The sequence below is a fragment of the Lampetra fluviatilis genome, chromosome 10 (assembly GCF_964198595.1).
Source record: "Lampetra fluviatilis chromosome 10, kcLamFluv1.1, whole genome shotgun sequence".
Classification (NCBI taxonomy): Eukaryota; Metazoa; Chordata; class Hyperoartia; order Petromyzontiformes; family Petromyzontidae; genus Lampetra; species Lampetra fluviatilis.
This window is the reverse complement of record NC_136284.1, coordinates 15,032,657-15,045,008: the sequence shown is the minus strand read 5'-3', so window position 1 is coordinate 15,045,008 and position 12,352 is coordinate 15,032,657. Positions and strand designations below refer to the sequence as shown.

The window sequence follows — 12,352 nt, the reverse complement described above, 5'->3', positions numbered from 1 at the left end:
TGGGTGTAAATCGAGGCAGAGAGTGAGTTATAGTCTTGGTAATAGCTGTGGTCCCAACGCCGCTGCATAGGTGGAGTGCCACAAGTAAAGTATGTATTGGTTCGTGCGCACGTGCCGTGTGCTTATGTGTGTGCAAGTCGAGTACAAGTCTCGTGCTGCTGCTGCTGCTCAAAAGAGCCGGCGAGCAATAGTGGTGGCACTCACGTCTGTTGGCAGCCCTGGCAGGGCAGAGTGTATCCATTTGATGAACACTTTTGACATCCTACAAAGTGGATCTTGTTTGCGCTACCCCGGCAAGATGAGCCGACCTCTGATCACAATGTGAACTCGGCGCAATTTTCCGTCTCTTCGTTGAGCACTTTAACCAGTGCAATGTGGCCACATATACACACTCCAATACAGTGCAAAGCATCACCACACGCGCATTTACTCGCATACCACCCAGTGATCACACCGGGAATCATACCTGTGCACCCATGCTTATGCAAGCGTACATACTCAGGCACTGAAGTGTGCACTTTCATCTACACACAGGGATGTGCAGGCACATGTATTCGCTGTATATTCTTGTGCACATGTAGAGGGAAACGCAGATGGATATCTTCGTTGCCCGTGTACCTTGAATAGCTTTTAGGTGCGCCTGTGAGCAACGATGTACCATTTTAATATTATTGCAAACACATCTTAAATTTACATACTTTACCGCCATCATAATTTATCTTATAGCTAAAACAAACGTGCAATAACATAACATTTTTAACAATGGCCCTTATTTAGAACAGTGTGTAAAAAGATCGTGGTTAATGTTTTGGTCGATTGGGAAACAGTTTTTTGATTATGGTAAAAAACGTGTCGTTTTGAGTAGAAATGTGTGTGACGTGCTGTTGCGATTTCTTGAGGGCATCTAAAACATACAATTTGGTCTAAAAGCATTGCTTGCCAAGCTTATCTGTGACGTCGTGAGATAGATTGTGGCACCATCTGCTTCTTGTCAGTGTCATACCAATGAGGTCTACATCTGCAGCTTAGTCATGCACGGCTGGATCTGTGTGCGTGTCTGTGTCCACTGAAGTTGTACATTGCAGCAAAATAACAATCACCTGTCGCAAGCAGCCTCAGTTTGTGCTTACAGGAAAATGAAGCTGCCATTATTAATACGGGAGTGTTTTTATTGAACGAAATATTATACACGTGTCGTGTATTGTAAGCCAAGAGGCTTTTTTGCTAAACTCCAGAAAAAACGGTGAGAAACGAGTCAAATGTGCCCCTTCAAATTGAGTGCTCCCGTCGTGTTAACACGAGCACTGGACCCGAGTTCAGCTCGATTTACAACCGTGCAGCCTCTCCAATCTGCACACCCTTGACTCAAAGACCCACACATTGACCGTAGTCTTAATATAGATTGGTGTCCAGCAGCTAAATAAAAAAATAATCACAAGTATTTCTGTCTTGGCATCAACCTCTGGGACGGTTCTCTGCTGCAGATGACCTGTCCGATTTCACTGGGAATTTTTTTTTAAATTGAAACGTTATTATCTATCTCATAATTCATTATAATTAATGATTTTGAAGCATTTACATTTTGCGATAGCTCAAGAACATTGTGCTATTTATTACCCCCTGCCAAATTGATGTCCCTCTCAGGTAAAAATGCTTTGTTGAAAAATTAATCATTCAACCAAACAAATAAGATAAATTGCTGGACAAGTCATCCACATTATTTGTGATAACATATCACCATTTAATTAAGCAAAACAAATTATTGCCTTTTCACAGATATGGTGGCTGGAGCTTTGGATTGCCTCACACTGCATCATCTGATCTTGAAGTTGTGCCAGATAACAGGACACTCACCAAGGTGAGTGCAGGGACTCACAGCTGCCAATTCAAATTGAATAAAATCATAGATTATTCCTTCAAGTACGGCGAAACCGTATGAAGGTTAATTTCAAGCAAACTATTTTGTCAGTGTTATTAACACATCATTTATATTTGACAAAAGATCGTTTGTAGGAAAACTAAATGTAAAAAATATATACATGTGTATAAGGATGCTGCCTTGGTATCATGATAAGCACTCGGGATCTTTTGGCGCAGCAATTGAAATAATGGGCACGTTTTTTAAATCCCTCTGCCACAGTCCACCCCGTGCTATAAATTGATACTCAGTCGATCAGCAGGTCACGTGCGGTGGCGTAAAGTGTGGGTACTCCCATCTCTTGCGAGACATCTGGCCAGCGTGAAAGCAGAGACCTAATACCCTCTAAAGGGGCAGTGTGAGAAATAAATTGCAGATCTGCACCTTTTTCTTTAAGTTCTGCTTGCTTATAAATGAAAAACATTGTTGCGTATTCTTTTGCAGTTGCACATAATTTAAAGAGTCCAATGTTTGTGCGCTGTCGTACAGGTGTGGTACAACCCCGAGGGCTACCATGCCCTCCCGGCCTACGTGAACAGCCTCAACAACCTCCTTCTGTGGGACAACCTTCCCGAAGGAGAGCACCCCGGCGATTACAGTGCGGTTCACTTCCCACTCACACTCTTTTTATTTGTAAGGTCAAAAAGGCCTGGCGACCAGCAACGAACAGTGGCATCGTAAAGGTTTAATGGATAACATTAAATATCTTTCTTGCCTTGAGCACGGTTGTAGAAAGTATCGACGATCGAAGGGGATTTCAAAGTCAAACAAAGCAGAAAGACAACTGTTTTGACTTGCAGCGTGATGGTTTGGGTGGGTCCATGGGTGGGTTAATGGGTCAGTGGGTGGGTTAGTGGGTTGGTGGGTGTGTTAGTGGGTGGGTGGGTTAGTGGCTGGGTAAGTGGGTCAGTGGGTGGGTTCGTAGGTTAGTGGGTGGGTTAGTGGGTCGGTGGGTGGGTTAGTGGGTGGGTTGATGGGTTGGTGGGCGGGTTGTTTTGCTGCACTCTGAACACAGGATGAATTACATGAGACGCTCAGTCCTCAACATGAGTGAAGGAATTAAGGGGTGAAGTTCATAAGAACGGTAACCAATGTCTTAGCGATAGAAGAGTGAGTGACGAGGAGGTTACTGACTGCTGTCTGAGGTAGGGGATAATCATTGTACAATTTGGTAAAATTATCTGTGCATTTAGCCTACAATTCAACATTATGCTTATTACATATTAATTCATCATCATCATCATCAAACAGTCACAGATGTTGCTATAATCACCTCCTTTGCATTTTAGTAGTTTGGTCTAGAGGCATCATACCAACTCTTAGTGAGGGCCTCTGCCCCAGCTTTAATTCACAAAGAAACACCGTAGTAATTTGTATGTGTTGGCACTGTTAAAAGTGTTGATTGGATTTGAATGCAAAGCAATAAACACATTGTCACTTACACGAAGCAGCAGGAACTACACTTAATTAAATGTTTGTAAAACAAAACAAAAAACGCACTTTGGTTTCAACAGCCATTCTTCAAGTCGACATTCACAAATTGTACCACAAGCTATGAATAAAAAGTTGCGTGATTTTTATGAATACAATTGTCAACTGAGAGTGGCTAGAAAGCTAACATGGCATGTTTCTTGTTGAAGGGATATCTGTGAACAGCAAACCATATGCGGGCCAACAACTCAGTCAGGATATGATGTAAGTTGCCCATTTGCAAAAAAAAAAAGTCACATGCGAGAAACACACACCACACATTCGACTTTCCATAACGCCTGTTTGGGCCAAGTCTAATTTTAAGCAGGCACCTACGTTCTAAGAATGAAAAATGGCAAATCCTGTACGAGATGATTGTGTCACCAATGTCAAGTCCACCTATTTTTGTCTTGACAGGCATATCTATAAAATGGCATAGTTGTGAAAATAATACTTAAAAAAAACAAGCGATAAGATTTGTGGGAAATCCAAAGGAGTGATTCCTTTGGTTATAATGGTCCCGGCCATAAAACTGTGGAGTTTCCACAATTTACACAAGGCGACCAGATGAGATGAGTTTAAGGAATCCCGAACAGTAGTGCGTTCCATTGTCAAGTCGAGTGAACACAAAAGCATGGATCAGTCTCTCTTAAGTCATTAGGTGGCAGCAATCAACACAGCTGGGCAATATTTCTAAGGTGGAATAATGAAGTTCTAACCACCCCTAGACACACGTGCCTCGAAGGACAGGGTCTGGTCAAACTGAACACCAAAAATGGGATGAAAGTGAACGTTCGTGAATCGGTGACTGAGGTCGTTTGACTTTGGGCAATGGAAGGTCACGAGCCACACTCTAACGGTTGCGATCGCGTCCCTTCAGTCTGCAGAACCTGGGCGACACGGGTGTGGCCATCTGCATCCTGCTGGGCTTCTCCATCATCACGGGCAGCTTCGCCACGGCCGTCGTGCGCGAGCGCATCACGGGCTCCAAGCGCCTGCAGCAGATTTCCGGTGTATCCCCGACCTTCTACTGGGCCGTCAACTTCGCTTACGACATGGTGCGTGCGTAAACCAAGTCGCCTCCTCAACTCGCTTAAACGGGTCTCGAGTACTCGTCACTCGGGGCCTGCGATCCCAGACCCGGCGTGTGTCGCTTTGCTCGCAATATGCGCGTCTCTGTGGAGGTGGTCTGGTGCCTGCGGAGGCCGTAGTGCGGAGCTGGCTCAACGAAGTGGCCCATCACGTAGCCATTTATAGCAGCCAAATGATCTAAATTACGATCAACACTTGCGTAATTAAATTAAGATTAACACTTACATAATTAATAACAGATCGAGATGTGAGATTTACCCCGGGTTTGTCTCTGTGCTGACAGCTGAGCTACTCAGTGACCACGGGCCTGTGCATCGCAGTGATAGCAGCCTTCCATCTTCCTGCCTACACGGACAACAGCAACCTGGGAGCCGTCTCTCTCCTACTCATTCTCTTCGGGTAAGGGCATAAAAGTTGAAATGTTTCAAGAATGTTGACTGGAAAGTGAACACTTCTTCATTCTCCCGTGCCTTGCAAATTCCATGGAATGCCTCCCAAACTGATTGCATAAAACAGCAATACTCTCATACCATCAATCTTGAAAGACATTTTTTTTTACAAATATCACCCCCATTTGTTGATATGAGATGGATTAATTCCGGCCTTTATTTTAGTGTCTGCCAATTAAATGAAATTTAGTTCTGAACACATGGAAATTCTGTGCAATGCTCGTAGCTTGCGTCCCTCACAATCGATGTGAAGACGGTGACGTGGCAGCGCCACGTTGTCCTGGCCCCACTGAAGTCGGAGCTTCGTGTCCAAACGGCCAGCTATGGCTGTGGCTCCTCAGTTCCTTGGGACAGGGTTTCAGCTGGTGGAAAACCAATGTGGCTACCGGTAGCTGATCCATGTTAGAGCTCACCACCATTCACCATGAACACTGCCTTATGTCATAGAAACACAGGCATGCAATCGACCAGCAGTGTATGGACAATGGCCCTTCTTGAGTCTTCAGTTATTTTTTGTTTTCATTATGTTTGTTCATCACTGCGAATGCTGTCCCTTTCCTGTATGATTCAAAACTGTCTGGGAACCTCATCGGATGCACGTCTAATCTCCTTCCACAAAGTTCAATTCATACACAGTTTACACCTTGGCTGCGGTGGATTCGTAGTTGTTTGTACAAGCCGCGTGATGTGTAAAGCGTGAACCCTCCGGCGTCGGCTCCGTTGTGTCGGCGTGAGCAGCTTCGCGTCCCTCCCGTGGATGTACCTACTCTCCGGCATCTTCTCTGAGGAGGAGATGGCCTTCGTCACCTACATCTCCATCAACATCATTTTGGGCGTCACCACAATCATCTCCACCTTCCTCGTGAACTTCCTCTACTTGAATTCTGACTCAGAGGTGAGTTTTTCCTGCCGTTTGTTTCATTTCGCGATTTCGTGTTCGAGTGCTCGCAGCATCTTGCAACATGGCCCCAGGTCATTATCACCAAAGTAAACGCCGTGTTAAAGCACAATCCCAAGTGGCTTCAATCTCAAATAAACAATTAGGAAATGTGTATCTCCACTGGTGCTGAGCCACAGGTGGAAATTCCACGTTGTTATAGTGGGAGCCAGTTTAACTTTAGAACCACGGTTGAATGTGTTAGTAATTGTTTTCGTTCACTTCAGAGGGATAAAGGGCTGAATCTACCCCCATAACAGGAACCAAGTGCTCTGCCACAGCGCCACTTGGATTCATTTGACTATTATCGGCATAACAACAATTCATTTTGTCGTCATATTTATCTTGATTACTTCTCGACATGTTTGCTATTTTAGTCTAGCAATGTGAAAACATAACTTTACCTTTTTATAATCCCAGGAATGTCTTGCAAGTGTACATTGTGTATCGTTGCTGAACTTAATTTTATTTTTGTTTCTTGCATCATTTTGCTGACAGCCCACGTCGCTGTTGAATATGAGACTGGTCTAGTTTTTTGGGTTCTTACCTGGTTAAACAAAATAAACTCGAAGCTTGAACGTGGGTTCTCGTTAATAAAAGAAGGCATTTGATGTATTAGTACTAGCCACCCATAATTTCCATCATTATATTCCACAGTTATTGTTGTGACCAATTTCAGCACTATCACATTTATGGTATTTCCAACGTTATCAACTGTCATTGTAATCATTTTCACAGGGAATATCGGGATAACCTTCAAGAATAGTAATGTGTGACCAGCTCTGAGACTATTGTACTGTAGTGAGCAGGCTATGCAATGTGCTCTTTGGCAAAACATATTGACACCATCACTACGTTATTATAATAGGCTATAAATGTGTGTTGTAAAGGCTAAGTTAAATTACAAATGTTACGTCAAGTTAAAAACCAATGAACTATTCTGCACAGCAAGTACAACAGTGGTTGTGTTTGCTGGAGACATATAGAGTTCTGTGTTCTATTGGAAGAGAGCATCTGTTATAAATGATTACGAACGTTTAATTTGAATATTACCATAAGGACAACAAATATTGCACTAAACCCCCTTTTGCCAAAATCTCGTGTGTCATGCAGTCATGAAGTGCCGCTTAGAATACACAAAACCTCATTTCTTATCTTCAGTGACTCAATGGGGTTTGTGACAGGCTCATTATCTATGTTATGGAATAGAATATTTGTACACAAAATATCGAATAATAATTTGCCGTAGGAATGTGGAATCTCCAACACTGGCTCTGGGCCACGCATAGAAACAAACGTTGGAGCGACTTAACTTTAATAACGCATTTAAGTTTACATTTTTATTTCCTACTATTTATACCTCCGTCGGCTTAATGCTATATTTCACCCTGGCATAACCGCAGTATATCAAAACACACCACACTCATTATTAAAGGGACACCAATATGGTTGCCGATACGACTTAACACTAACTCTTAGATCTTGACTTAAAGCTTTCGTGACTGCAGGAATTCATATTCTTAGCTTAATCTCCGAGTTGTTTTTTTCTTTCAAATATACATGCTTTATATATCTGGCAAGAGCTAACAATCTGCATGTACATAGCATACCGTTGTTTGTTTATGCGATTGTGCTCTATATAATGTGGGGAGCGGTAATGTAGCGGTTCACGCACTGCACTACAAACCTGGCGACCCGAGTTCGAGTCTCGCTCACGCCAACGCCAGTGATGATTATTTGAACCGGACCTTGGCCTCCCTTAGATCGACTCAACCTCAAATGAGTACCTGGTGTGTTGTGTAAATATCGCCACTTGGGAGACGAAGGCACTGGGCATGCGGTGCTGGCCACCGGCCCCCTCGCGTGCAGTGCCGGCCTTCATGAGGCGCCATGGTGGTGAGATGTTAACTACCTCGTCTAGAACACAGGAGGTCAGTGGTGGTTCAATCCCGACCCTGATGCCTGTATATTTGGAGTTGATACGTTATCCCCATGGTCGCGTAGATTTTTTTTTCTGGGTCCTCAGGTTTTTCCCCTCCACATTTAGAAAAATTAGTTTAGAGTATTTGGCTGCTGTAAATTGTCACATGATAAGCCACTTCTTTGAGCTCTCATTTGTGGTGAGGTCGCTTTTTGAAGAAGAGCTAAATAGGTGAGTGGGCTTTCAGCAATCTGTTAAGGCTATACGGGGGGGGATCCTTGTATTTTCTCGATACAATACTAAGTTTGTGTGTGTGTGTGTTGCTCTCTTATCCCACCCAACAGAGCCTCTACAACGCCTACAATGTCATGCGATGGCTTTTCCTCGTCTTCCCCCAGTTCTGCCTGGGCTGGGGGCTAGTGTCCCTCTCAAAGCAGAGGCTCATGGAAGACATCATGACATTGCTGGGGTCAGACCCGCAGGAAAGTTCATCGTTTGCCATGGACATTACCGGCTGGCCCTTCGTGGCCCTGGCAGTTAATGGCCTTGTTTGCTTCACTCTCCGGCTGGTGCTCACAGATGAACTCATCTGGAAACTCAGGTTTGTGTTCCTCGTCACACTTGTGCATCCACTGACTATAATCTACCAATTTTATTGTATTCCACATGCATATAACCTGGGTGGCACACCAACTAAAAATATTAATGAGGGGATTGTTACTATATGTAATGTGTGTAGTTTAGCACAATGAAGTAATTCTATTGCTTTGGGCTCATTGATCACAAGTATTTATGATTACACCATGGGAACCTCATTTGCCAGTAAAAATATGATAATTGGTTCTTTACCCTTCTATCTGGCAACAAAACTGACACCCTTTTACAAGGAGTCATGTCTGCATAGACCACAATACCTGCAGTCATAATGCTTACCCCGAGCTCTCATACTCTGAAGGTGCATTGTCTTTGAGTTGTGCGCCTTTTGGCGTCGTCTGGTCCAACCCATGTGAGACTGGGCTCTGGGGAGGGCTGTCTCGGGTGTGGACCAATCAACTTCAAGGACAGTGCACATTATCAGAGTTATGTCTTTTGTTTGTATTATGACTGCAGGTATTGTGGTCTATGCAAACATGACTCCTTGTAAAAGGGTGTCAGTTTTGTTGCCAGATAGAAGGGTAAAGAACCAATTATCATATTTATGATTAATTAAGTATTACACTGAGCTTTGCATACACCTCTTGTATAAAGTAAAAGCTAAGACCGTAAGGTAACAGTGGGACTCAAGCTATGAATGTTATCCTCTCTGCAGTCAGCCACTTCGATGCTTACCGGTTTTCTCCTCCCTTATCACTCAAATCACGGCCGTTCTTCGTCCACCCCTCGTGTCAATACCACAACCACGGCACAAATGCATTTGGGCGTCATGCGGTGGAACTGAGTTTCAGTGACCCCGTGACGAATGTGGGGTGCACGAAGCAGCAGTAGCAAAATGCCCTCGATGAGCCGTGGCCACTCATCTGTCGTCACCCTCGATCTCATTCGCGTCATGAGCAATGTTGGGTGGCGCGCCGTGGTCTCATGAATAAGCCTTGCATAAAATGAGACCAGATTGCGGCCAACAGTTGGATAACGTTTTGAACAAAGCGGTGTTGAGAGTTCCCTCTGCAGTGTGTGGATTGGTGGCACAACGCGCAACTCCCGGGAAGCGGAGTGCGCAAAACACGTGAGAGGAAGCGCAGTTGTTAGCGCACCGCGTCATGAAGCCGGTGACCTGAGTTTGACCTCCAGCCATGGCTAACATCAATGGCGAGCGATATCTCAACTGGTTCTTGGCCTCGCTCCCCCCTTTCACCATCCTACACTGACCAACGTGGTGAAGTATGGTCAAAAACCCCCATACGCAATGGGGTGTGGGGAGGCCTTTTGCCAGTAGTGGGCTGAAACACATTTGTGAATCGTAGTCTATGTTTGCTCAATCCTGAATGTCTATCTGCACATGCATTTCTTTGCAAAATTATAAGTGGATAAATATGGTCAATTATATGCTGTCATTGCTTATTTTTGCATGTGTGAGTTTGTCTATCTATCCATCTACCCACACACGTGTGTGTGTGTGGGTATGCATGCATATTACTTTATATGCACAGGTCATTTGTACACCACGCAATTTTCTGCATTGTTGTGCTCTAAAGCACCTCGTGTGATGTGTGTAGACCTATACCCCGTATACAGATACGCATGAGTATGCAGAAACACGTGCACTGCAGGGCCATTACCTCTACCACAGCTGCAAATAAACAGCTAAATTGTCACTAATACACTCTGTGAAAACACCCCACCCACTGTTCACAGGCGTTGGATTTCCGATGTGTGTTCACCTTTACGTTCCAGTCTCATAAATCACCAAAACCATCACCCCCCCACCCACCACGTCTGCCTCCCGACAGTGAACATTCAGTATCGCCTTTTCATATGCCACATTTATTTGTCCGGTAAATGTGGTATATCTGCAATGAATGTTATTTTTTGTTTGGAAATGATGGCACGTTTCGCTTTGCTGTCACATTTAAGCTTGTGTCTGATCATGTGACCATGCACAGTTGATGTTAGGCATCTAACACTTTTAATTACACGTTTACTCTTTTAAGAATAGACTCTGTATTGTTGGTCATATATAAAAACAATTTTTTTGAAACTTCTGGAATAACACCATACCACTTGAGATAATGGAGTTTAAATATGGAAAACTATAATGAGTGTGGATGTAATCTCAACTAAACTAACATTGACCAAACACTGCCGAGCAACTCGTGATCACAATTAAATGTCATACCACTTCTCTTTCTGTTCTTGCACTGCATTATCAGATGTAAAAACAGGTAAGTTAAGGTCCGTTTACTGTGCTATATTTAACCAAGAGTAAAATATATAATTATTCCACACGCATGGATAGATAACAAATGTCTGGCTTCTACGTTTGATGGCATCTGGAACCGTACTCCTACCTGCATTTGTGACCAGTCGTCTCACCTTCCTGGCTTGGCATTCTGTATGAAGTGAGACTCATGTTTGTGATCGACTCTAATATAATGTATCACTCCCTGAAACTTGAATCACTCCCTGAAACTTGTATCACTCCCTTAAACTTGAATCATTCGGAGGTGGCATGTCTCCCACGTGGAATTGTGCAGATAAAACACCGTTGTGGGCCCATTGTAGAAAATTGTTGACCCATTACACTGGCCAATGCCCAGCAGAGTCCGTTGAGACCAGCGCCCAGTTGCATCAACCACTTTAATTGACACGAATTTAAATATGAGCTAAGTTAAACGTTTCACTTAAGTTCTTTTATGCAGATGACCCCCAAAAATAAGCCTCTTTTTGAAGGGCGGCCCAGGGAGGGGATGTGACATGGCTAGTGAATGATGGAACAGCAGTGGATTCTTTAACCCACGCGTAGCGTGAAGTGTTGCTCCATCATGGTCGCGGTTGTTCACTCTGCAGTCCAATTTCCTCATGAAATTGGCCAAACATTGGAATTCAGGATTTACGGGCCTTAACCAAATAGCGAAGCTTTCCAAGGCAAATCTGTTTTGTATACAATATAAAAAATGTACCATCGTAGGATGCGGTGTATGACGTTCATGTAATGTTTGTTGTTGGTGATGGTTGCTACCTCGGAGGTACAAAAACCGGGACTTTTAACATCCTTGGAAGACTTACAGATGTGAAGGATGGCTCCCTCAAATCGAGGACGATCCTGGGAAAACTACGCCAGGTGGCAACCCTCGTATTGATCCTGTCAAATGGAATAACAATACAAAATTTGACTTCTTAAGGCGGCGGTGGCAGCGCCAGGCGGTGGAGCCCGGGCAGCCCGAGCTGGACACGGACGTGCAGGCGGAGCGCAGCCGCGTGGAGGACGCGGCCACCCCCGACGACGCGCTGCAGCTCGTGGGGCTGCGCAAGCGCTACCGCCTGCTGAGCCGCAGCTTCACGGCCGTCGACGGCCTGCACCTGGGCGTCTCTCCCAACCAGGTGGGGGCAGCGGGGGAGGGGGTGCGGCTCCGGTGATGGCGGTGATGGCGGTGCCAGCCGGGCGGCTAAAATGCAGCAAGTTGGCACAGAGCACCTGGATCTGTGCCTTTAGCCTCCTGCCAGCAGCGAGCCTTCCACACTTCACGTTGACTCAAAGTGCACCTGGCCTGGCACAGGCGCCGTGATGACCTCACCGCCACTTAGTGGCGAATGGCGGCTGCTGTTGTTGTTGGTCCCGGCCCAATAGGGGGCACGCATGGTAGTGGTGCTGGTGGCCAATTGAGGGGCTCTAAAGAGAAATGCATTCTGCTGCCCATATGCCAATTTCTCCTCTCTCCGTAACCTGGTGCCTGGACCTCATCCATCCTGTGGGCCTGGTGCAGTTGCAGTGCCTGAACCCTCTATAGCTACACCACTTATTCTTACAATTGGCGTCATCACCGGTCTGATACTGGCACAGTGTTTCTACGGAGTGGTGGCACAGGCGGGTATTTCAGCAGCCTTGCTGTGTAGGCTTGAGACAGCCA

General features: G+C 45.0%; 1 protein-coding gene across 1 annotated transcript in view; it reads left to right on the top strand.

Moving 5' to 3' along the window:
- The window catches only part of LOC144934603 (glucosylceramide transporter ABCA12-like), a 78,229-nt gene that overhangs the window by 50,787 nt on the left and 15,090 nt on the right, over positions 1 to 12,352 (top strand). The window contains exons 30-37 of the mRNA XM_078860592.1: positions 1,777 to 1,858; positions 2,408 to 2,516; positions 3,559 to 3,613; positions 4,269 to 4,446; positions 4,764 to 4,879; positions 5,668 to 5,824; positions 8,132 to 8,388; positions 11,627 to 11,825. Of these exons, the coding sequence (XP_078716718.1) occupies positions 1,777 to 1,858; positions 2,408 to 2,516; positions 3,559 to 3,613; positions 4,269 to 4,446; positions 4,764 to 4,879; positions 5,668 to 5,824; positions 8,132 to 8,388; positions 11,627 to 11,825 (1,153 nt within the window). The remainder of the gene's footprint in view (positions 1 to 1,776; positions 1,859 to 2,407; positions 2,517 to 3,558; positions 3,614 to 4,268; positions 4,447 to 4,763; positions 4,880 to 5,667; positions 5,825 to 8,131; positions 8,389 to 11,626; positions 11,826 to 12,352) is intronic.